Source organism: Strix uralensis, chromosome 3, assembly GCF_047716275.1.
Source record: "Strix uralensis isolate ZFMK-TIS-50842 chromosome 3, bStrUra1, whole genome shotgun sequence".
Classification (NCBI taxonomy): domain Eukaryota; kingdom Metazoa; phylum Chordata; class Aves; order Strigiformes; family Strigidae; genus Strix; species Strix uralensis.
In genome coordinates this window covers 49,797,506-49,824,720 of record NC_133974.1, presented here as the reverse complement: position 1 = coordinate 49,824,720, position 27,215 = coordinate 49,797,506, and the positions used below count along the sequence as shown (strand labels likewise).

The 27,215-nt window shown below is 40.7% G+C and overlaps 1 protein-coding gene across 1 annotated transcript in view; it reads right to left on the bottom strand.

The window, feature by feature from the left end:
* Positions 1 to 18,841, bottom strand: part of LIN28B (lin-28 homolog B) — an 87,745-nt gene extending 68,904 nt beyond the window's left edge. Inside the window, exons 1-2 of the mRNA XM_074864741.1 lie at positions 18,808 to 18,841; positions 11,764 to 11,951 (exon numbers count right to left, since the gene is read on the bottom strand). Coding sequence (XP_074720842.1) covers positions 11,764 to 11,951; positions 18,808 to 18,841 — 222 coding nt within the window. The remainder of the gene's footprint in view (positions 1 to 11,763; positions 11,952 to 18,807) is intronic.
* Positions 18,842 to 27,215: the final 8,374 nt, after the last annotated feature.

Below are 27,215 nucleotides of genomic sequence, written 5' to 3'. Positions count from 1 at the left end.
CATTTGGTCCTTGAAGTGTAGCTAAGATATACAGTACCTTTAAAAAGCAAGTCAAATGGAGGGAGAAAACCGAAACCAAGCTAAGGTTTAACCAGTTTTTAAGAATTTAACAAATAGATTATATTCATCATCCTGAAACCAGAAATACTACAACAAACCAAATCATTTTATGCCGATTACCTCAATACTTCGCAAGATACCATATACTGTAGGCGCATTTCATGACACCTATTGTGGTCAGTGCTGGTTTAGCTCCCTTGTAATGGACATACTATTAATCAGGAATAAATACTAAATTACATATGGATAAAAGGAAAACAAATTATAACTATAAAAGCATAGAATTGCTTTATGTATAATTTAAAAAAATAGATTCCCATATGAAAAACTATATTAATATATGTAGGAGATAACAGAAAATGTTAAACATCGATTATACTATCAACTAATGAACACTAAAACCAATTCATCTTTGGCAAAATGACAGTGCTTCAACTGTAGCCATTTTAACAGTCTAATCTTGGTCCATCTACAGTTGCCACCAGTTAAAGAAATGAGCATCCAAGGAAGAAGTACTCTCTATGTGAAGAAGATTAACAATAAACCCACATAAGCATGGGATGGGCTATCACTTTCCAATAAACTATCAATAATTGTCAGTAAAAAATACATTACAAAAATAAAAGAATCTGCCATTTGAGAAATACATAACTTCTTCATGAAAACAAAATAACGAAGATTAATGTAAAAATTATTTGGGGAAACTGAATCCAGCAATTATATTATTATTAAACACAAAGAGATTTTGTTGCTCAAAGCAGACTGCAGGTTAGTTTCCAAAAGTATCTGCTGTCTTGCAAAAATGTTATGTAGTCATTAAATGCAAAGACATCATATAAAATAGAAAATGCATTTTTATTTTTTACAGAAGTCCTTGCTAATTTCTACTGAAGACAATGTAGGCACAGATCAAATTTAAAGGAACCTTACCAACCAGAGTGTTTTGAATTTAAATAATTGTAAACATTTTCAAATCTGATAGATCAGATTTTGGAATGTTTAGTAGATTTTATTTTTAATTCCTGAGGAAGAGAAGACATTGCTAAGAGGAGAAACAGAAAGCCTTTCGTAACAGACTGTAGTCCAAGAGAACTAAGCACTCCTTAGTGAATGATGTGGTATTTACTGCTGCATTAAATGTTTGCAAAAGCATGAATTAATACTAACAAAATCCTATTCCAATTAGTCTAAGCAAAGATTTTATCTTCAGATGTACTATATTCCTGCCTGAAAATATTGAGTATGATTTACATCTTGACAATGCACCTTTAAAATCTTTTGTTCTCTTATCATCTACAGTTCAATCCCACAGTCCTCTCTTTGTGACTAGTCCTTTAAAGTCAATGGTGACATGAAAAGTTCTCTATAAAGTAACTCTTCATTTCTGATAGTCTATTTATGCATCTGCTTCACATCCAGATCAATCACCTTACAAGTAATGTCTATCTTCAACAATCATCACTAATTCCTGAAGCCAATTAAAAACACTCAAAAAAAATATTTTACTTCTATCTTTGTTTCTAGGTCGCAATAGTTTCTAAACCAGAATCACACACAATGAACAGGATGCCCTGCTGAATGTCCTGTTAGTTAAAATCAGCGTGCATGCTACAGCCACACAGACCTCTATACAAGAAACCATGCATTCCTCACAGGGTTAACTTCCACCCTACATTTCCCATCCATTAAACAGTTTTTGCAAAACATGTTACATGAAAACATTAAACAACTGTGATTCTGAGTCATATAAAGCAGCTACTACAAATGTAACATGCTTTCTTTAATTAACACACATGCGCAAAACCCCCCAAAACCAAACAATGAAGCAGACAAACAAAGGAGGTCTGGCAAAGCCAAATGAGAATTTAATCACTGTAGTGGAGAGCTATTAAGCACTGTGGCAAAATGGAAACATTTTGCCTAACTGCATTTACAAATGTTTAAGGACCATATTATGCCTCCAAATCTGTAAACGGCCCACCCGCTCCTGCCTGGACAGAACTACTTCCCCCTCCCTACAAGTCAGTGCTCTCCCTTGTCCCTGGGTGGGATCTCTACATCCCCAACACAGGGGCCAGGGAAAAAGGCAGATCATGACAGACTCTGCCTGGAGGATTCCCATCCTCCCCCTTGTGAACACAGAGACACAACACTGCAGTTAGAAAGTTCTTCAGAAGTTTTCCCAATACCTACCACATCCCATTACCCCTGCCAGAAATCAAAGGACCCGTACAGGTGGCCCCAACTGTCTCCAGATTACCGAACAGCTGTTCAAGATCTCAAGGCACTTTCACTGCAAGGGTGAACTTCATTTCCCTTCAAGAGAACCTGCCTGCACCCATGGTGAGGGGTCTTTTTCACACTTGGAGCACTCAGTAGTACTCCCAGAAGTACTGAGAGTATTTCTACCACTCTTTCCTCCTGTGAGTGAATGATTTGGGACTGAGCATTTTTCAACAGGAAGATAAAAAAACCACATTATCAGCCCAAGAGCCTTGCATCAAATCAGGCTGGCAGATTAGTGGTCAGGTGAATTTAGCTAAGACATTATATATTATACATTCACAGTACAAAAAAGTAGCATACTGTGAAAAGTATATACAAGTTACATAAATGTCAAGTTCATGCATACACATTATGTTAAGGTGTATCGTTTGAAGGTAACTTTTAATTAAGCAGCACTGACCAAAAATTATGTTAAGGTGTATCGTTTGAAGTTAAATTTTAATTAAGCAGCACTGACCAAAACCCTAGTTTACTACTCTACATTTTAGACACTGTATAGGGAACACATCAGATCACAATATGGCCCTCAAGTTTCTAAGCACAAAAAGGACACTTAAAAACCAAAAGGATGTAAACTACATACTTCCAGTAAGAGCATTCATGTAAGAGACTTAAAATCCATTCCTAATGCTGTCCAGTTTATTGAACAAGTTTCACAGGTCACTGGGACACTTCACATGAGACACTTGAGCAGAATTTGGCCCATGAGGTCTGTAATATCCACAAGAAAAGGAGGGATGTCACAGTTTCATTCCATTAAGGAGGAGCTTCTGTTTACTGTTGAAACAATTCTCAAATTTCCATTCACCTGATGTACTACTGTTTTTAATATCTGGGGGAGAGGGTAGCAAAGAGGCTTGTGAATAATTCTTTGATCTTATTCTGCTTCAGCGTTGACAATGGCTAATTCTCAAGATACGCAATCTACATGTTTTAGGTCAGGTAATTAAACAGGGTAAGATAGCAATATATATCTGTTAAATACAGGGAGTAGTTGAGAGTCTAATCCAAAGTCTACAGAAGTCAGCTTGGGTCTATTAGGTACATTCTATATTAAAGCTTTTATATATTTCTATTATTTCCAATATAACAAGTCTAAAAATATTCAGAAATTACTACACATGGTCCACAGAGGCTTTTAAACCCCTGTATTTCCACTAAAATTGTATTATTACAAATAGCCCATAAAACCAACCAAGATTTTGATTACTAGCTTGCAAAACACAGTTGTAAAATGAAGTAAAACATTTTTAAAATTATAGCACATGTGCACTATTAAGAGATTTTAAAGACACCTGTACTTTGAAAAAATACAAGTTCATGCTTATTCTAGTCTACTTAAAGTACACAAGGGCTATCACTTTTACTCTCAGTTTCAGTCCAGGGATTATTTTGGTGCATGTATTTATATGACCATAAACAAAGAAAGTTATAACACAAATGTTAAAAGTAGCCTCAAGTGTCACTATAATAAAAGCAACCTAGGATAAAAGAAAATCTCTCAACACTGCATGCCTATATTAACATGACTAATTAGAAGAGGGCCTCTCTGGGAACAGATTATCTTTGATGGAAAAGCCACTATCAGCTATGTTCATGAGAAATACACAGTTATGAATGTAATAACATTAATGTTTTCTAACAGAGCATCATAAGTTCTGTAGTACTCATGAAATATTTGACTTTGTAGACAAATTCATACACTCCAAATATTGATTATATATGTATTCACTCAGATTTTACCTGTTGAACAATTTTTAGAGGTGAAAATACTAACCTACAATGCTAACCAAACCAAACCTTTCAGCCTCCCTCCTTCAAAAAATATGTAATTCTAGCACTAGATTAGAATTCTGGAATAGAAAGTATCTGTGTGATTTTCTTGGCTCCTGTACTGATAATAGGACAACGATATTCTACATACTCTCAGACAAATAACTTTTCAAATGTACTGGTGTATTTGATTTTCAAATAATTAAGGAGCTACACTTTTCACATTATCAACTAATTTCACTAAGCTCTCACTTATCTGCTAAAAATTATTATGAACATGTCCCATAAATATCTTCTGTTCTGTAGAAGAAACACACAGTCATGAATCAAAAATTCTGATTTTTTTTGTTTTGTTCTACAAATAGTGCTGTTCTAAAACTGCAATTCAATATATTTCAATGCCACAGCTTAATTGTAATCAATAAAACAAGAGAAAGAGAAATGTGTAAGATTGAACAGAAGTGCCACTCAAAAAAGATTCCTGAAACGTTCCACTTCTGAGGAGAGCTCAGGTGGATCCAATACCCACAAATGCCCTTTTTCTTGAAAAGTCACTAATACTTTCATCGTCTCTCTACCCCCCAGCTGAAGGTAGCACCAGTATTCTGCTATTTTGCACCAGAGAAGACTGGAGTTTCATCTGCGACAGTAGCTTCCAGCTCTTTCCTCCTACACCTTCACCTCACCCTGGCAGCTGCTTGTTTGCATCCCTGGCCACCCTTCCACAGTGCCAACATTGCCCACCTTTATTTGTGGTGATCGTGGGGTTTCTCTGATATAAAAATAATAAAAATCAGATGCGAAAACCAAAATTTCCCCATCTGGGTTTGCCATGCAGCTTCACAAGCACTTATGCTAGCCCAACAGGCAGAGTGCTATAAAAGCTCTTGAAGCTTACTTAAGCAGCAGCACTGCTGCCAAATGTAAAATCATGGCTGTGGGACTCCCACCAAGAAGGGTGGCTGTAGGAGTTTCAACCTCCACCTGTTCACCACGCTGCTACTGCAAAGCCAACTCAGCTGCTTGCAGAGCAGCTGCTGACCTGCTGCATGCTACAGCTTTGCATGTTAGGAAAAAAATCAAAATCAGTGCCAGTTCTCCTTAATACAGGGGACTGTAAAACTTGTGGCAGTTTCCACAGCTGCTCTGCAAGCAGCCGAGCCATCTCTGGAGTGGGGATCTGGATTCCCTCTAGCCATCTCTCAGGGAGTTAACCCCCCATTTTAAATCAGGACCAGCCAGAATCATCTAAGGAAAAGCCTGAACACCAGTTTCTCCAACTAATATGCTCAAGCAATCAGAAGCACTTCCCCACCTTCCATGCAGAAGTGTTTACCAATACTCTGCTGATGTAAAAGCTATTTAAGGATTCACTGCTTTCACCAGTTACATCCAGAGCAAGCAAAAGCTAGTCCAGACCTGCCCCAAGTAACTGTCCCTTAGAAAGAGCTATGTATCACAAAATACCTTTCTATCAGTCATGATAACTTTCAGCTGATTTAACAAAAGGGGAAAAAAAAAAAGCACCCTTAAATACAGGGAATACAAAATATAAATGGTTATGTCCTTATTTCTTTGTGTTCGTTTAAGAAACATCATAAACAGTCTTTACCCTCCAGTTTCTAGGATCTTACTTGAATTACACCTTTACAGTCACTTTTATGCACCTTTGTCAAAAACTGATAGGCCTAATTTTGCTTCTGTTGATAATCGTGGAGAAAGATGATAGGCCTTTACTGAAATAGGCTACAGAAGAAATAGGAATTCTTCCTTCAGAAGAGTAGTATACTTCTCTCCGTATACTACTCTTCTGTATACTTTTTAAAGAATCTAAAACAAAACTCCGGACGGCTCTAGATATACTTACTACCTCAGTAATGTAGTTGCAAACCAGGACAAGCAACAATAACAACATTTTTCCCAATTTGACAATTCATTTCCTTTTAGCTTCGGTTCATATATCTGCTTTGATATCTTATGTTTGTGCACCAGACAAAATATCCTCTTCCTTTCAGTATCCCAACCCCTGCACACAACTTCCTCAGTCCTGAGAAAAGGAGGATAGCATGCTCTGGAAAGGATGTACTTACTGCTTTGCCAAAGACAAAATAGTCCCATTGCAGGCCTCAATCTTTGCACCACTTATGATTTTTGCTTGTCAACATTTCATGTTTAAATTTCTTCAGCAAAATCTGATCTGACCAACACCATTTAGGTTTAATAGGAATTGCTGTTCACTTAAATACTACATATGTCTATCAACAAAAATGCACTGTAATGTTGGGTTTATATGTAAATAGATGAAATCTGGAAGGTATTTCCATAGATGGTGGCTCCATAACTTAAATACCAAATTGCAAGTTTCTTCAGAAAACCATCTTAAACCATCAAGCTCTCAGTGAAGTATTTTGCCATCTGTCTAGGACTTGAAATGTAGCACTGGGATTAATTAGTAGCCAAAAAAAAAAAAAAAAAGTCCTAAACAAGGCTGTACCGCTCCATACAACAAATCCATGGTCCCTATAATTTAAACTCAATTTTCGCTGTATGCTCCAACACAACTGGTGAGTGCCAAAGCTTGGCTCCGGATCTCCAACAGTTACCCATTACAGATCCTACGTGCGTTGAGGCTGCTGAGCAGACGTTGACACCCACATCTTTAGTGCAGGTCTGATCTCTGCCAGATCTCTGATACACGTGCTCACGCAGACACACGCTTACTCCCCATTCGCTTCCTTCCCAGCTTCCCTCTCTAAATCCTGCTAGCCACTTCTGTTTTGATTATGACTGGGCTTGCCTGGTCCCCAGCAGAAGCCAAAGATGACAAGTTGTAATAGCATAAACTGCATGGAGACTTCTGTACTTCAAACAGGCATTGCTATGTCATGTTTAACAATAAAGAGCAATGTAATATTGATCCTACTTGCTTACTCAGAACTTCCAGTTATCCTGAGCAGTTTTTTACTGGCTCCTAACAATATAGAAATGGAAAAGATGTGTTAGATGAGTGAAAGCATCCTTGCAAAAGTACAGGATCGCATGTGTCACAATATAAAACAGTCATCATTCAGGTATCATGCCATGCCCAACTTTATCATAGAAAAAGTAGTTCAACTGTGGCTAAAATACTAGGAATTTAAAGAATAGGCATCTGATTCATCAGCAAAAAGGATGGTCAGTCAAATTAAGGGAAAAGACTTTTTAGATGCTGTTTACATGTCTAATTTTCCCTTTACTCTTCTGTTTACAATCATAATTGAATAGTCTCTGTAATTTTCACTCCTTTTGTTATAGGTACTTGCAACAATAAGAGCAAAATTTATAATATACAATAGCGCAGTGCAGAAAAACTCAGTGAAAGAAAAAAGGAGCTCATCCATTTTTATCAAATCTTGTAGTAACAGTAACTTGCAGCAACAGTAAGAAAGTTCAGATGAAAGTGAAAAATTTCAAACCAACCATGTTCCTTTTAATGAGGAAACAAAATACACCAACTCCTGCATGCTACTCCTCCCTTCCTTCCTCTCCCCATCTCATAAAAGAGGATCCCAAAGAAGGATCATGTTTAAGGTCCCAGTTCAGAAATCCTGTGTCAATCCCTTAATGCTGTAAGAGTTTTGGACTACAGAGCCAGATCCCAACAAACATCTTCAAAATGAACAATCTATCTCATCCCCAAAGACCACATTACTCAGAAACAGAACACAAAATCGTAACCCCTGATATTCACAAACATGTATTTAATTGCATCTATTCCACCCTACCCCCTTCATTATCATCTTTAACATCTGGGCTTCATGCTAAGCAAAGGAAAATAGACACGTTTCTAACATAGTCCACACAAAATGTGCGCAAAAAAGAATCCGCAGCATTTTTGCCTTACTGCCAGCGTCCAAAAAAGTTGTACGCATTCAAGCTGTGTGTACAATTTGAACATGCAAAAAAATTTTAACAAAGATCATCCTTTTCTCTGATTTTATGAAGGCTTGAGCTCTTCTTAGTTCTTAGCAATGAAGACCTTTTTTCATGTGCATGACAAAAGCTTCCAGTCACTTCACCTCTCCAGTCTGTTTTACCCTTTGACAAATAAATCTTTTTCTAAAATTTAACATGAGCTGCTTACACATGACTATGTGTAGAATTCACATAATAAAAAAGAAGGAAGCTATATTATTCATTCCATGCTAACCTATTAAAAGTCCAAATGACAATACTGAGCCAAATTCAGTAAGGTGCACATTCCTTGGATTTAACAGTTACAAAGGACTAACATTGCTACTCTTCATTTTTTTGTAAAAGAAACACAGTTGACTAGGCACATTACTGCCTTGGGCATGGCTTGTCTTTGAAAAAAATCAAATAGTTTTTAGGACTTGTAATTTTTATGAGACACTGAATGACTCAAACACATGACTTGAAGGTATAAGCTGTATCAGAATAAAGCTAAAAAAGGACAAGAGTGTAGATGCTTGTTTACACTGTGCACCCACACAGAGATGCACATATATAATGGCTGACATGTTTCTACCTTAAATAATGCATCTAGCTCTAGGTACCTCATTACCGGAAGGGTAATAACAACCTGAAGGTAGTTCAGAGAAGATCAAACTGATTAGTGCTGAAGGAAGGACTTAAAAGGTAGAGTTAAAAACTCAATACTGCAGCTGTTTCAGGAACAGAACTTTCATTGGGTAAAGGGGAAGAAAAGTCCAAACAAAAGCATCGTCCTCTAAAATGACACCAATACATACAATTAGTGAAGCACTGACTTTAGAAAAATACGGCTATAATCTGCACACAACCAAGGGGCAACTCCAAGAAGAAAGCAAAATTATTTATTGCAGGCTCAAAAGTCTAGGTATAACGAACTTAAACTATTATAGGAATTTTGACTTGACATCCAGTAAGTTTCTGCTCATAGCAAGATCTCATACACTGGGCATAACCACATCAAGAAAAGGTAAGATAAGGAAGTAAAAATATTGTTGCAGCGTTCAAGCTAGCTTTGACAGGACTTGGAGTGAATAAAATAGAAGCTTCTTTGCTCTGCTTAAACTGCCTGATTCTATAAAATGATAATAGTAGCTACAAACATTGCAGAACAAGTGAATGCATGGAACGCTATGTGGCACACACTTAAATAAATGATGAAGTGTTTTCAAAGCAGTTTTGAACAGTAATATTTTGTTTCAACAGATTAATAAGCTATCATCTTTGCCCTGAAAAGGCCTTTTCACACAACTAAATTTTTCGAATTAATGAAACTAGTAGGAAAAGGGTCCAATCACTGTTCAGGCAACAGACTGTTGTACAAGCAGCACTGTTAAATAAAATTGCTGATTTAAAGACATTTTTATGCTCTGGCTGCTACTGTTACCACTGTTCAGCTAGTCAGCTAACACAAAGCATTCTATATAGCAATATAAATTATCTAAAATGTACTCTGAAATGAAATAGATACTGCTTCTCCCTATTACATTAAACAGAAAAATTCTGCTTTTGACTGATGGAAAGAAGACTCATGTCACCATGAAGTGTATGTATATCCTAGGTTTCATCAGAAAGAAAAAGGTGAGAAACGTATTTTCTTTGTTGTAAGAGCAATTCATTGCAGAGCACTAATAATTTCACTCAGTAAGACATATCTTTAAGTAATACTCAAAATGGCTGAGGTGCACAGTTTATGTGCAATGAAACATGCTATTTTACACTGCATTTTACACTGTGATATGTCTTAGAAACCGAAGGATATCGATAAACTGTAGATTATGAAAGTGTAAAGAAACATGTCTAACATTTCCTTCTTGGCCCCTCCTTTAGGGGACACAACCGAATAGCAACTTCCAAATTTACCACATACTTTTTTATTCTTTTCTATGACTACTTTCTGTTATGGAACAGCACACCTTGTCTAGTATTACTTACATGTACCACGTTATCATGCAATTCAACACTTCTCTATTTTCACAGATTTAATATGTTTGTTTTCAAACGCGTTTTTTTTTTTAACAACAACACTGCTATGGGTCAAATGTTTTGTTTTCTATTATTTGAGAAGCAAAAAGGTATGAGACATTAACACAAAATTAGATTAAGAAAAATGTTTATCTATAAATTTATAGAACTGTAAAGAGCAATTTCATGACGTAAAAAAGGTACAAAGAAGGGAAGAAAGGGGGAAAAACAGGAGGAAGACTGCTCCTTCTTTGGTATTTCATTCATTCAGTCCTAAAAAGAAAAAGCACCAAAGAGGGGGGCACCTCGTATACCAATACAAAGCAGGAAGTGTAAGAATTTAGTAAGTTCACAATTGGATTCTACACTTTGTACCTAATTCCAAATGCAAGCGCAGCTAATATTGATGTGCAGGCCCTTAGGTATAGGGTACATGTAAGAAATTCTCTCCACCACAAGGAGCAAGGCAACATGACACAGCAGCAGCATTCTTTCTAATTTTCAGTCACCTTTTTATTAACCTAATGAAAGGTGTATTCTTTAAAAAAGCCTGATGAAAGTAACCACACAATAAGGCCGGGACATCAAATGGAACATTAAAAGGGAATCACAATATAATCATGGAACACCCCCCCTCCCCGTCATTGCAAACGTCATAGAAAATGGACAACCACGTAAAAAGTTAAGATGCCTTTTTGCCTTCCTAACATGGCCCTAGCCAAACCCAAAATGGTCTCTTTACCTGACACCGCTCTTCTGTTCTCTGATCACAGAGCAGACGGGTGAAATTCAAAATAGCGTTGCTGCAACTGGAGACTAACAGGAGCAGGGAAGGTGTACACATGCTGCTTCTCCACAACCCACGCTACAGACCTTGGGAAAAGTTCCCTTATCATTTTGTATGTATCTTGCATCGGAAATTCCTGTGCGTGAAGGCATTCATGCCGGCTTCCACGCTCAAACTACGAACACCGTTCACGCTGCTGGACTTAAAAATAAAAGCAATGGCCACACGCCCTTCTTTCCCCGACAGCCTGATTCCTTAATCGTTACTTTTTTTTCTTTTTTTTTTTTCCTAGGCAGGAATATTTAAAAATCAACCAACCAAACCACATGCACGCTTCAGTGTAGCACCACAGGGACGCTCTCAGGTCTGAATTACTGCAAAATAACACTATAATTATGTCTTAATTTCATTAACTAATCTCAGATGAGCTTTTAAAAAGCAATTCGAGATCTACAAGAAAAGCGTTTAAAACCGTATTCAAATGTTAACTGAATGAAACCCAACATTTTATTTATCCTTTTCCGAGCTTAATTTTAATCAGTTTCCAAGGAAAGGCGTATCTGCTCCTGATCAGTCTGGTGACAAATTATAAACCTTGTTAAAAAGAAAAGTGCGGCATTTTAAAATAAATAAAAAGCACAGGAGGAGTTTCTAACCAGGGAGGAAGAAACAGTATTATCCCTCTGCATAAATCTCCAGACACGGAGACTAAGCACAATCTAACGACTTTCTTTACTCAAATAGTACGCTGCCAACAAAACCACTACCTAGGGCAAGTTTTTAATTACAGATGTACCTAAATACCTAGGAAAAATAGTTTACTTCTCTTCGCATCAAAGCGGAGTCCCACTGAGCTTAACCAAATGTGGCAGGCTGAGATGGAAGACAAAAATGGGTCTTACTTGGTGTACAAAGACATCAACTGGAGACTCCAAGGGGCTTCCCTCTCGGTTGCTCATGGAGATGAACCCGAATCCCATTCTCACATTGAACCATTTGCAATGGCCGGTTCCGTGCAAAACCTGGGATTCCTCCTCTTCTTCCTGCTCCGGCAACTTCCCGGGCTCGTCTCCACCTTTACTCGCCCCTGCTGAGGAAGAGGGAAAGGCGGGGGGGGGGGGGGGGGGGGGGGGGGGGGGGGGGGGGGGAAGGGGGGGGGGTGGGGGGGAGAAAAAGAAGGAAGAGGGGGGAACAAGGTCCAAAGCAAAGAGTTAAATTCTGGTAACATCCTTTTGCCACCGTATAAAGGAGTTACTGCAGAAGAAACAGGAAAAAAAAAGCAAACAAAACAAAATCAGAAAGCAAACGGCGAAAAGAGCTTATTTTTTTCCTAAATCCTGAAATAAACAACCTTCTCCCCAAAATACGTAAAAAAATAAAATCACCGGAGGTTACAGAGAGGAAACACTGCGTACGGAGGCTCTCCCTCTCTCTTTGCCCAGGGCAGCTCACATTTCTGTACATACGTGTATTTTTCCATTTAACTCCATCTTTCAGCCACATTACAGCACGGAACGCGATACTTTACTTGAATATTGCTGGTTTAAGACCGATCCCATTTCTCAACAGAAATTCTCAGCCCAATTAGTCTCTCCTCGCAAGGCGCAGGACCGGGAGGCGAGGGGGGAGGCCGGCCGAGGAGGGGTGGAGGAGAGAGACTAAGCAAAATTGGGTAGATTGCACAACTGGTTATTGCACATGCAGCGCCGAAACCACTATTTTCCAACGTGTATCCATCCCTCCTTGGAATAAACTTTCGATTAAAGTTGGGACAGGTGTACGGCCGTTTTCTCATCCCACCACTGCAACTGTGCTTAATCAAACAGGAACAATTCAAACAATAGCCCCCTGAAAGCTTTTCAAGTTGTGAATCGGTGTGGGCGGTACGGAACAGTTTCTGAGCTTGGTAACAATGGGTTTGGAGAAAGCCCCCTTGCGCGAGCTGCTAAAAAAGGGTAATGCATAGTTGGGTTAAAAGGGGGGTGGGGGGAGGGGGGGGGGGGGGAGAGAGGAAGAGAGCGAGCGAGCGAAAATCATAGTAAAACAATAGAAAAAGAAAATTAACCTTCGGCCATGTTGCCCCACGGGCCCTCTGCTCCAAACTCGTGAGATGAAAACTTTCCCTGTGGATCGAAGTGGTCTTCTGCATTAATCTAACATCCTGATTTTGAACGATCGCAAATTTAGCTCGCATGGTCTAATGTGCTTTCCCTCTTTTGATTTTTCCCCTTCTCTCTCGCTCCGTTTCTGGCCCCCTGCGCACACGTGACTTGGTCAATTACATGCTTTCTTGCTACTAATTTCACATCGGATCCTTAAGGGGTTGGCAGGAGGCAGGAGCAGCCAATCGCCATTTCAACTAGGCTGACACACCAAAATAATTTATGAATGAACAAGAAATTTCCAACACGTCTCTTTTTCGACAGCTAATCTGCACGCTTCTTTACGGGAAACCGAGATGACGTATTATTCTGGGGTTTCTGCACTCCCGTGCACGCACAAATACGTAGGAAGATCCGCGTGTTTCTAGCCACGGTCCGGAGAACACCCCGTTTATGCAGAGGCGGGCGTGCAGATGAGGTTATCGGGGTGTCCGTGCGCGCCCTGGGTGGGGTACGCGTACGCACGCGAATGCGAGATGCTTACAAATGAGATACACACACGCGTATAGACATGCACTAGGTATGTTGGGAGGCATCTGTGTTACCGTCTGCGCAAAACACGGGCGGACGTATACCCGGGTCGCCGTCTCCACCTCCAGAAAAGCCGCCCAAAGCCCCCGCAGCGCAGCGGCGTCCCGCGGAGGGTTGGGGGGGGGGGGGGGGGGGGTCTGCCGCTCCCTACGTGTGTGTGTGTGCCTGCACGCGTGAGCGTGTGTGCACGCGTGTGCCGCCGCTCATGCCTTTGCTGCACGTTACTAATTTCGCATTCAAACTAAAAGCGCGCCGGAAACGCGAGATCACCTTAATACGGCCCAGAATGTGCAGAGGTTTAGCGTTTCAAAACATTTCTGGAGGGGGATGGGGCGAGGAATTGTACTTCACAGGTTTCTCCGCCATCTCTTTCCGGGGGAGGGGATGTGATTAATGACTTCCTAAATAAGAGCCCAGTTTTCAAGCCTAGTATTGGAGTGAACCTCAATCAGCAGCGATTGTTCCCCAGGAGCGCGGGGGAGAGGGAGAGGAGGAGGAGGGGGACTAACAGAGAAAAGGATTTGCTAGAGAAGAGGAAGGCGGAAAAAAAAAAAAAAAAAAAAAAAAAAGAGCCGGAGGAAGGAGACAAAGAGGGAAGGAATAACGCTGACCGGGGACTGCTGTTTTAAGTCTTCATTGCCAGTGGGAAGGGGGGGGGATCCAACTCGGAAAATAAATGTGTCGTATGTAACGGGCTTGGCAAGAGCACCCCTCTACAAAGGCACTCCCCTCTGGCTCTCACAGGTACACAGCTAGCAACGTGCTCGCAAGCCCCTGCTATTGCTGCACTTACGGCCAAACGCTTATTTAAAAAATATTTTTAGAAACGTAACACCCACCCACCCCCGCCAGTTAGGTGAGATTCCGTTTTATTTTCCATCTGTCCTGCCTCCTTCAGTGTAAAGGTACAGATGAAGGTATGAAAACATCATTTTGCCTCTTCTGTCGTCACCACCACCTACTCACATATAACCTCACTTTACATCCAGTATTGTATAACCTTTAAACGTTTCCTATACCTTGTTAAAACATGGGCTCAATTACTTTCTTATTAAAACCCCTTCCTCCGCCCCGCCCCCCCCCCCCCCCCCGGCATCCTCTCTTATCCCAAGGACACACACAAACAAAAGCCAAAGCAACAAACCGATCAGTGCAGAACCTGAATACTAGGGGGTTATGCATTTGCAAAGCACTTGCTGTTGTTTGGGAAGTGGCGTCGATCAGTCTGCCCAATTAAGGGGGACGCCTTAGCCCCGATGGGCCTGTTTACTCCTTTTGTTGCCTTTCAGGAAAGCGTAAATTCCCCTGCTAGCGCCTCGTTTCTGTGTGAAATACCAAGGTGCTCGGTTTGATCGTTTGCTAGAAAGAAGCGAGGGTGGGCAAAAGTGTACAAAATACGAGCAGCCAGGCAAGTGGAGCAGAAGCTTTAAATCCTGAAATTCCTTTGCAGTCTTCAACCGTAAATTTCCTATAGGTTATTTCAACAGTGGAGGTCGACTTCCTACACTGACCTACCTTACGCATTCGTGCAACATACCACTTCTCTTTGCTCGTACCATCCCTTCCCCCTTTACAATAGCGGTTATTTTACAATATTAAATCACCAGTAATTTTATATGCTTTCATCTTATGACCGGCGCGATATCCAATATATAATGAATGTACGAGATTTTAACACACGGGAAACCCCAGCTATGAACAAGAAATTAAGGTTACCGGAAGAAAAAAATGCTTACACCACTTACTTGAAGTGCCCAAGACTACATTTCTTGTACCAGAACGGCACATTTATAAGATACGAGCTCTCTCTGCTCCTCCCTTCAAAAAGACAATAAGTACTCTGTTTAATACCGTTTTAAAAGTCTTTATTTTTTTCATATTGATTTAATTTACCGACATTTGGTATAAAAATTCCTTAGAGGCTAGAATATCGGTTAAACAGACACAAACGAGTTGATTGAGTTCATTAAATGGACAAAATGTCTTGTTAGCAAATTTCAGTTGAAAGAAAATTCAGTATAATATGTTCTTCCATGAATAAAGACTACAGAACCACGTAAATAAATCAATGTAAAGATATTTGTTGCAAAGTATTTCTTCCATTGCAAAATAAACGCAGGCTTTGTAAAATGGAGGGGGGGATTTGCAAAGGGTCTTTACTGAGATTTTCAGGCCTCCAGTATTAGTGGAATTAAGGTTGGGGTCACTGGACTGGTCACTGGTGTCAGATGTTATCGACTCATTCATTTCCTGCAAGGGACATCAGCCTTTCAAGTTTTGTGGAAGGTAAAGAGTTGTTGCCAGCTGGGAACTCTCCGGGAAAAAAAAGAAAAAAAAAAAAAAGAAAAAAAAAAAAGAAAAAAAAGAAAAAAAAGAAAAAAAAAAAGAACCCAACCCACTAACACCCTTCCAAATTTAATTCCCAAAGAATCGGGGGGAGGAGGGGGAGCCAAGAGGATAAAGGGGGAAAAAACCCTGGAGAACAAGCCGGTTCGTGGAAAAATTAGTTTAATGGTAATAGGTCACATATTAGAAAAAGATATTTCTATCCTTACATTTCGGTAAATAGATGCTAATTTTGGTAAATACAATTATAGGAAGCTGGAATCATCTTTCTAAATACACAGAGCTCGCTTGAAACTATGTAACCAAAACCAGTGGTGTTGGGTTTCCGATTTGTCACCTTCCTAAAACTTTTAAAGTCCTAACTCTGGTTTCTTTTATTCGCCAAAACAAAAAAACCCAGACCGCACCTCCAAAAGAGAAAACAAAACAGGAAAAAAAAAAAAAAAAAGCCAAACAAACGATCGACCCGCGTGCCTGTGAAACAAAACGCGTGTTTTACACTTGAAAGCGGAGCTCGGGGTACTGCCACGACTTCCCATTGCAAAGAACAGCCAACATTTCTCGCCGACGGGCAGGCAGGAAAAGCAGGAAAGGCGCCGGAGAGCCCCAGCCCCCCCTTTTCTTCACATGTTGGGGTTGGTTTGCTTTGCGCCGCGGCCGCCCCACGCACGACAGCGCCGGCCCCCGCGCGCCGCTCCCGATGGTGTTTGACCGAGTAAGACGCCCGTCGTGTTTCCTATGCGGTTCCTATCGAAACCGGCTCTTCCTAAGGCGGAGGGCGGGGGGAGGACGGGGGGGGGGGCTTTCCGGAGCTTCCGCAGAGCAGAGATCCCCAGGCCGGAGGGGTCTCTGCTGGTGCTAAGCTCTTCCCGCCAAAACCCTCTCACCTACAGTCTGGGCGCCAAAACCACCTTTCCTTTCCGCCGCCGTCAAGCGCCCGGGTCGAGGGTGGCAGGTCTGTCCCCGCAACCCTCCCCCGGCGCGGGGCTTTTTGCCTTTGGTCTTTTGTTTAACGCTTCCAGAAAAACGCGGTTTCTTTCCAGCGGGAAATGCGGCGACATGCCTTACCGCGCATTTCGGATTGCAGGGTCGGTTGTGCCTAGCCACCGCCCAGCTCCTCATTTTTTCTTGCTTCGGTTTTATTATCCTCCGTATTATTCCCGCAGGATTATTATTTTAAAATGGTTTTTAACAAAACACAGCTCCGACCCAGCTGTGCGCTTCCCATGGCTAGGGACGATGAGGGACGGGATTTGCTCGACGTGCATCCGCGGGGTATGTGAAGTTACCGGTTTTATAACGGTGCCTTCGCACCACGCCCGTTCCGAACGGCGGCTCTTTGCGGAAAATGCCGATTTAAGGCGCAGCGGACGCCTCTCCCCCCCTCACCCCCGCCCGCCGACTGCAACCGGAGCACGGTTTCGGGAGCCCCCGACGGCTGCTCCGGCGCTCCTCAGCCGTTACACCTGAGGTGGGCGCCAGGCGCCGTCACCCCCGCGGGTGCCCAGGGCTGCACGGAGCCCGCCTCTGCCTTCGTTACGGAGACGGGGCGGCCCTCGCCGGAGGCTCACGCCGCGGTTTACCGGCGCCGCTATTTTAGTTGACGGCTGGAGCGTGGTTTCCACCGCGCGCTAGTGACATTTTCCGTGGAAATGAGACGCGGCGGCTGTCGGCGCCGCACAGCCCTCCGGCGCGGTCCATCCTGCTTCCCGTGCATTACTGCCGGCAGTGCCGGCGGCTTGCGAGGGGGCTTTTAAAATACGGGAAATTGCTCCAACCCCGCGCGTGATCCGAGGGCAGGAGGACGCGGGAGGCACCCACTCGGGAGAGCCCGGCCGCGGGATGTGGCCTCACGCACATCAACCGTCTCTCAGCTGTGGATTCGCAACTGATAGAGACGGCTTCCCCGGCGGATTTAAGGAGGCTCCAGCCGGTCGTCGCGGGAGACAGTCCAACACGGCGAAAACTCCGCCGGCAAGACCGGCCCTTGCCGAGGGACCGGCTGCCCGCCCGGAGGAACCGCGCCGGCGGCCCGGTGTCGCCGCTTCCCTCCCGCGGTGCAGGCGCAGGAGGGGCGGGCGGGCCGGCGCCCCAGGCGCTGTCGCTCCAGCCCATCCCTTCCCCCGGGGCAGCCGCACCGGGACCCGGCCTGCGCGTCCGCCCCGGCGGGCCGGGCATCCTCCCCGTCGGGCAACCAACTGCCCAGGCGCTCTCGCCCGCCGCACAGCGGCCTGCGCCGGCCGGGCGGCGACACCGGGAGCACCCCCATACCCACCACGGAGGTAAAGCCTGGCCCTGCCAGCGGCAGCCCCGGGCTACCCACCGCCGCAGTGAGCCGGGGCACGGCCGGGTTACCCGCGTTATCCGGGGCGGGCGCGGATCCAGCCGCCCTCCCTCGCGCACGCAGCGCCGCTCCCCAGGGAGCTCCGCGCCCCCTCCGCGCATGCGCCGCCGCGGGCGGGCACCCACGCGAGAAGGGCCGCGCCAGGCCGCGGGGCGGCCGAGCACCGGACCCGGTGAGGCTGCGCTTGGGAGAAGCGGCGTGGAAATAACCCGAGGGGTCCTAATGGGAGTCAGCGAGCGACCGAGGGGTGCGTGGCCGCCGGTGCGTGCGCGGGTGGGCAGCCCGACAGCGCGCTCACAGACGCGTGGGCTCCTGCTGTTTACAACAGGCATCTGACGATGCGTTACTGTAAATAAACTTTCCTGATGTAATTGTTTATTTGTCTTACAGAGGCGGAACGCTCAAACTGCATCAAGCAAGACCTCCGAAACTTGTGCACAGGATTAATGATCTTCCCCTCCCCAGGAATTAAGTTCATCAGGGTCACTGGGACGCAAGTGGTGCAGCACCTCAGTTTCACAGATACACAGTCAGCCATGTAAGACGCTATAGAGAAGACTGACCTGAGCCTGAGGAGACCTTCTTGAATGACCTCATCGTCTTCTGAGGAACCTAAAATCAGAGAGCTGGAGTCAGTACTGTGTACATTGTACCAGAGTACCATATTTAATTACCTCTTCTCCAGTTTAACGGCTCATTAGAAGGCCATAAAATGCCAGGGCATTGACTCTGTTAAGTGACCTGTAAACTTATTAACTGTTTGAGACTTACCTAGCTCATCAGAACCACAATGAGATAACCAAGGCATAAAAGTCAGCCGCTTTTTTTTTTTTTTTTTTTCCAAGCGTCCATAAATGCATTGCCCCTCTCATTGGTCTCTTATGAAAGCTATGCAGTGGATGACAACAGAGGGAAAAGACACAGATTTGCAGGATATTGGAAGGTGTTTGTTTCCTTTATCAATATTTAATTGCAATAGGTAACCCAAGAACTAGTGAGTTGTCTTTACTACACTTAAATTGTACCAATTAAACAATCAGTCATACCTTGTATATGATTGACAAAAAAACAATGAAAATGATTCTCTGGGATTCTGTCATGCTCAAAATTGTAACTCAATGCCAATTTATGAGTACCAGTAGAAAAATGCTTTAAATTATGTCAGTTTTAAAATTGCAGAGCAGAATATGTAGTAATACTAAACTCTAGGTCTCAATCTGAACAAAACCAATTAGTCATAAAAATACAGATGTGTGACTTCACCGAGACTACATGGAAGGTGTACTTTTATCTACTTGAGGAAGGCCTGGCTAGTTTTGTATAATGCCGATAAAAACATCACACAGAAAATGAATACTGCAGATGGCAGGAAGCATGAAGGAAAAGACCTTGATTTTGGAGTAAACTTGTAACTTAGGCTGTCCAGCCTGTTTAACAAATGAAAGATGAATAGGTAGGAGCATGCACAAACTCACCTGCTACAAGCCTGTCCTCTTGTCACCCTCTACTGTCTTTTGAATAATCTACTTTAACTAAAACCCGTCCAAACCAAACAAGGAGTTGCATTATCCTCCTGTTTAGATACAAGCCAAATTCTCTTCTCTTTTAGAGAAATCTGAGATTTGTCTTTTTCCAATTTAAAAGCACATTCTGACAGTTATCCTGCTTTCTTACTAAAAAATGGGATATTCCACTAGGAGTGGGCAAAGCCAGAATGACAACCAAAGACAAATGAGAATCAAATTTCTCTAACTTCTTTTCCCCTACAGTCAGTTATCCCGAGTGCTTTCCAACACCAGGAATCAAGAAAAGGGGATGGCAAAATCCTTTTCAGTGTAACACCACTGGCAAGCTGACTGAGTTCCTCTTCTTTTGTAGTAACTAAGTTTTCCACTGGAATTGTGTGGACTTTTGCCTTGTATTAAAGCTAGCTCTGCTTTTACACCTTCAAGCACTGAAGCCCAATCTCTTGTGGCTGCTTCTTTGTTCTGCCAACCTGTGGCTATGTGGCTTTTGTGGCTTTCGGATTTACTTGCATTATTTATGCAACATAATGAAATATGCAAGCACAGAGTAAAGGATCCGGTTTGTTCCTGGCTTTGGCACGTAGTCTGCTTCAGTTTATGAAGGGATTAAAAATAAATATTTGGGGGAGTGGTGTCAGGGCTCAAAGGCGAAAAGTACAGTTCTTAAAAACCGTAGCAGAAAACAGCATAAACTCAAATTATTCTTATTTCCAGTACCACCATTTCATACACATTTGTAAGCAACACTTATTTTAGTGTCACATAAACATATCAGATTATTAACTCGAAATAAAGGAGATGTCTTTTCTTAATAAAGTAGTTATTATTAAAAGCTTCCCAATAGGATACACAAAACTTAGTGTAGAAAAGCCTGGGCATTCCAATTCCAAACCAGATAGTTTAAATGAGAAACTAATTGGCAGGTATTTTACTGCATGCTACTGAAAGCCAGAAGAAAACAGTCCCTGACAAGCAGGTTTGGGCTCTGAAATGGCTCATGGTGAACTCTCCTATGCCTCCTTATGCTGTACAAAACAGGAAAATATTTTGGCATTTTAGTTCTGAAACTATCTTGGCATTTAAATTAACTTTGTAACTGCAAATAACCAAATAAATGCTGTTTGGGAATTAGGTACTAGACAGCAAGATGTTTTTAGAGAAAAAGTTACCTGCTTTGAAAACAATCCTTGTTTTAACTATGCGCTCACAGCATGTGGAAAGATACTGTAACAGTAGGCACAAAAATAATGCAACAGAACACCATATGGAATTATTGCAGGATAGGAAATACAATGAAAAGAGTATTAGCAGTTAAAGACATACTGACAGAAAACCAACAAAGGTAATCCACCTTTCCTTACAGGTAGTACATTCTGTAATTCAACTTACTTAACACCTTATATAGTTTATTTTTGACAATTTGTTGGTCCGTGGAAAATAACAGTAAATTTATATCTATTTAGAAATAATTCTCTTTGATAAGCATTGTTTTGAATTCATTAGCTTAGCAAGTTTGCTGCCAAAAGATTCAGAAATATATTTGTTTGGTTGAAAGTAAAGCAGATATACATAGTTATTCCATTTAAATAAGTTATATGCTTTCCTTCAAAAGTAAGTTGAAAAGCAAAATTCAGATGTTAAACCTGTTTCTTTCACAGTCAGTGGTAGCCAGGGGACTAATTTCTTTCACAGAATAAAGCCAGCAGTATTTTTTTAAAAGAATACTGGATACTGTAAGTATGAGCAGAATGCAAAAGAACTAGAAAACAAACCCCACCAATACTTTATTTTATAACAAACAACTATGATAGTGATGCAAAGGAACAGGGGAAAACATTCCAATGTTAAAGGAGCTCTTTTAGTTAACTCATCAGGAGTGAAGACTTAAATGGATGAATGCTGCAAAGTATATACAAAATTTTAAAACTCTGTACAGAACCCAAGCATAAGAAGAGCATAAAACATCAGCATTTTAAATATATATATACATACACACACGATGGTCAGATATATTAACTTAGAAAAAGCATTTTGTAATTAACAAAGTTTGTTGTCTATCTTTTGCAGTAGAGTCAGTAAAAATTAACTAACACTTTATTCTCATTTACAGTTCTTGACTGCTGGTAGAAGCACTATGCACAGAGTATTTTGATTTCACACATCACAAATGAGTGTTGTCTTACACTCTGAATTAACTTGTTTTAAGTATGTACATGGATTCCTTAATGTACAATTCAAAATAATGGATTTCCTCCTGAGATGTTTTCATTGTTTTCACTCTCTTTTTGTTTCATTCAGTAAAATATAGCTAGTTTGAAATGTATAAATAAGAAAAATGAAAATTCCCTGAAAATGTACACTCAGGTGTTAAGGTCCTTATGTAATTACAGGGGAAAAAAAAAAGTTGAAAGCTCTCACAATTTTATTCTTAGCCTAGCCATAACTTTCTTTGCTTTTCTTCCATACTTTTCTTCTTACACCATTACAATATTTTTCTAGCAAGTAAAGATAAAAGCAAGCGCATTTTAAAAGTGCTGATTCAAGAAAATTAATTGAACAACTAGCAAATGAAAAGTTAGTCTGTCTTTATTAATTTCACACAATTTTGTCACTGATCTGAAGGACAGTAATTACAGTTTGAAGTAAATAAAACAGCTTGGCAACAGTCCAGGTATGCTTTTCTCAGATATAAAGAGAGGCTAAGCATACCTTGGTTTTAAGAAATGAAGTACACATTTTGAAGATCAAACACCCACTTATGCACCTTTTAACTACTTGTAAGAACGTCATTTGACTACAGTGAGAACAGGAACAGAGAAAGGTAAAATGTGCTTCCACCGTTGTTATGAATCCGATTTTTTTTGGCAATAAAAAGGAGAAATAAAGCCCACCATATCAGAATTGGAGCCAATGGAAGCCTGCCAACTATTTAAATAGGATCAAAGTTTCTCTTCAAGATGTAATACTATTATTACATTAAGGTTAACAGTTATTTTAACATTAAAAACTAGTATTTATTTAGGTTCAATCTTTAATAATATGTACCAAAGGAACATGCTAAACAAGATTATTTTTGTTTTAAGGACTGAAATTAGGTATACACAATTCTCATGTTTAGTATATTTAATTTAGTATAATCTTCAATTTCATATAGTCTACATTTGCATGTACATATATTAAGCAACTATGATATTTAATAAAAAGCAATGTAAAGTAAGTTTCAAACAGTATTTTATAAGATTCAAAGTTGACATTTTTTAAACACACAATTTAAAAATAAAACACATCACACTCTACTACTATTGTTTTTCCACTTCCTTCATATTTAAAGGATTTTGTTCCCAGTTTATTGTTAGCATGGACATATTAAAATTGCCACACATTGATTTGCTATTCAGCAAATGAAACGAAGAGAAAACTACCTTATGATGTTATTACATTTATTTTCAGATGGATTTTTCTTTGTGTTTTTTAAATTAGTAGCACTACTTTGTAAGGAAAAAACCCTTTAGAGGTCACAATTCTCCAATCATAGATAGATCAACAAATTTTCCAGAGCTTGATCACGACTTATTTTGTAGTTAGTTATTTCTATGAGAAACTACAAATATGTAAGATTTTATTTCCCCACTTGAAAACTATTTGCCAACAAAACAATGCCAAATGAAGCCCTAAAAAGATACCTGTTAAATGCCAAATTAAGAGAGCGCCATTATCGCAACAAGGTGAATTCAATATTTAAGGTTTTAGTTATGCGTTTTTTTCCATTCTCCCTGATTACACTAAATTGAATGTGTACTGTTCACATTTAATGTAGAGATCTTATATTTTTAATCCAGAGTTGTACGTACTTTTTCCTCAATGCAAAACCATTTTCAAACCCAGATTAAATCTGTTCTGGAAACAAATGGTTTAATTTACAACTTTTGTTTTGGTTATAAAAATAGTCTAACCAATTAAGACTTTAACATCATCCCCTCAAAAGTGATGGCACTACAAGTTTTATTTTTAGAAATATATTCTATAGATTTTTATTTGCTTTTATAATGATTTTAGTATGGTTTGTTCAGACATCTCCTTTCTGAGATGTTTTACATTAATAGTTGTTTCCATGGAATTTACACATCTTTCACATATCCTTTCCTTTGCACAGAATTTTTGTTTTATTTGTACATGCCATTTACCGACAAAACACAGAATCCTCTTTCTTCTTCTTTTTTTTTTTTTTTTAAATCACTGAATTATTATTTAAGAGCATTAATGACGATGGCTTTTTTTTATCATTTGTATTTCATAACATGCTCAACAAATACTGCTATGGATATTGTGGATTAAAACAAGCAAACCAAAGGATGTAAAACAATAAGATGAGTGTCTGTATTTTAAACACCAGTATTTATTTTCCTAGAAGTATGTATAGTACAGGGTGTATGACATTTTTCTCATTAAACTGGAGTGGACAGCAGCACTGTATGTCATACCTTCTGACCGAGTCACTGTTTAGAACAACTGAACAAGTAAAGTAATGCAATGGTAATTTTTTATAAACTTCAGTGCAGATAGGTCATTAACTCAAACCAGAAAAAAGTACACAGGAACATCAGTGATATATAACTAAAAATTCACAATCTCTAAAATCAAATATGAAAATCTTTAAAATCAGTGCACACATCAGTATTTGAAGTAGGTACAGGAGACACAGCATCTGAAACAAAAGCGAAAACCTACTACACAATACAAAAAACGTACAAATTTTAACAGTATAATTTGTGGGCCTTATCCTTAGATGTTACAATACTGAATGTGGTCTAAATATATATCAAATGTTACCTATAGAATGTTAATTAAATACCTTTGTGATATTTATGAAAACATGGTTTAGTGTAAATGTGATATTATTAACATAAACATTGAAACGATCCCTTAAAATTGTTAAGAACCCCGAATCTTAATTAGTGAAAGAATATTACACTGCATATAATAAAATGATAACCACATACACAATACTAGCTAAACAGTCATTTTTTAGGTCCGTGTAATTACTGCATGGTGACACAGCGAACACTGCAGACTGGAAGTAGGATTTTTGGGAAGGAAAGTGATTTGCTAGAAATAGTAAGTATGTGCATGAATGCCAAAATGCATGGATCTGCAGTTTAACTTTATTGAAATCATAGTATGTATCATCAGGATAGACCTCTCTTTTTGCTAAGATCACTGAAAAAGCAGAAAATGGCTACACACTCTTCATTCTCAAGTACAAATACTAAATACAGATTGTAGATTAATAAATGTTAAATTAAGGAATGTATTTAAATGTTTAAATTTAGACAGACCTATTTTTCTATCAGTAACAGTAGCACAAATAATTCCCTATTACAGCCACATTCAAAAGAGGGAATTGTGTAAAACTATCTCTGTTTCTCTGTTAAAATTGACTAGTTAAATATTACAGTCCTTGCTTTTCTGTATAATTAAACTTTTGTTCAACCATGAAAAAACTAGCAACTGATTGCTTGAAAATGAGCTGCATGACCTTTGTCCCAGTTTGTCACCTCTGACCTTTGGTTTGAAGACCCTGCATATCAATTCATTCTATTTTTAGAAGCAGAATGTTAAAAAGTCTGTATATTTTTAAAATTGTTATCCTCCCATATGAAACACATCAGGTCGGTTTTGTCTTTTTTTAGCCTCTACACATCAAACCAGAGTAGCATATTTGCTCTTTATTATGCAACCACATTTGAAACAGCCAGTGTGCAATTACAGAAAATGAACACTTGTCTCTGTGGCGAAAAAAAGCTTTTTTATTTTCCTAGTGTACTAGAGATGCTGTAGCACATTAAAGTGAATTTAGAAAAAAAAATCTTTGGTATTGCACGCCTTTAGAAATTTAACTGCCTTTTCTTGAAGAGAGGAAGAAAGGAAAAAAGCTCATGTCTGTGTTTGTATTGCTGCTAATGGATACCTGTTTTTTCTTGAACCTTCCCCATACTACCAGTGGTTATTTCGTTCTCACTGATGACACACTGTTTTGATATTAGCTTTCAGAACGTCCTTTCATAAACTGAACCTGTGGTTAAAAATAGCAAATAGCAAGTTCCTGTCTAGTTGCTGGTTTCAGCTGCATTTCCATTTTATATAGGTAACACTGTGCTTCGCAAGTCGTCTACAAAAAGATCTTTCTTGCTGGAAGGGCTCCTTTTCTAAAGAAGAAAGCGCTATAGTATTTCTGTCACTGATTTAACTACCAGCACTCGGTACCGAAGCGATACAGCGCATTGCATAAAGGCTTTTGGCGAGAGCATTTCCCTACCGTGACCCCTTGTGAACGCCGCAAAAATACACGAGAGGAACACAAGAGGACAGCGCGACCTGCAGCCGTGCCCGTGACACCTGACCCCCCCCACGCCCCCCCGGGCCGGCGGGCGGGCCCCGGCCGGGACCAACATGGCTGGCGCCGTTCAGCACCCCGGCCAGCGCCGCCGAGCCCGGGGGAGGGGCCGCCGCCCGCACCGCCCCGCCGCCGCCCCCCGGCAGCCCCGGCGGCTCGTCGCCTTCGGTGCCCGGCGGCTCCTGAGGGTCCGCCGGCTCTTCACCGAGGGGAAAACGGTTCCTCCGGGGACCCCCCGCCGCCCTGCTCGGAACGCCGCTCCCAGCCTGGCCTGTTCCCACCACGATCGCGCCCCGTGTCACCGCCTCGAGCTGCGTGCACAAAGCGCTACCACGGAGATACCAAAAAAAAAAAAAAAAAAAAAAAAAAAAGAGGAGGGACGAGTGTTTTAACCGCTTGGGCTTTAAAACTCATTTCTGTGCTTGGGGATGCAAGCTGAAGCACTGCTGGTGACCTGCTACTACTGCTTCATCGCAATGGCTGAGGCGGCAGCCGTCCAGGCCTAGGAGGGCAAGGGCTTGGGGTTTCTTTCTTCATTTGTTTATCACCATTTTTCCTCTTCTGAAATATTTAATACATGCCAGCTAATACATTTTTAGATTAAAAAAAAAAGTTTTGATAAAACCGAGATGGCAGAACATGCCCTTTACAGAATGTATTTTGAAAACTGAGTAGAAGACAGCTACTTTTGTCATACACACACGGGCAGAGTTTTCAGCACAGCTGCACTTTTGTAACTACTACATGGGGCAAACATCAGCTGTAATCACTAGTTTTGCCATTACATACATAAGTCGTTTCACTACAGCAAAGGAAACTTGGCTTCCTGGTATATTAATAATTAAGGTAATAATTTAATTCAATATTGATTCTTACTACTCCATACCAAGGGGAAAAAAACCCATCATCATTCTTTAAAGAACTATGGCTTAGTTGCATATCTTACAAATAGTTCTCCAAACAAGCTTGTTAGTGTTGTCTCCTCTGAAGCATTAAGTTTTTTTTTAGTAAAAAAAAAGACTGGTAGTTTTGTAAAGCAAAGCATACAGGT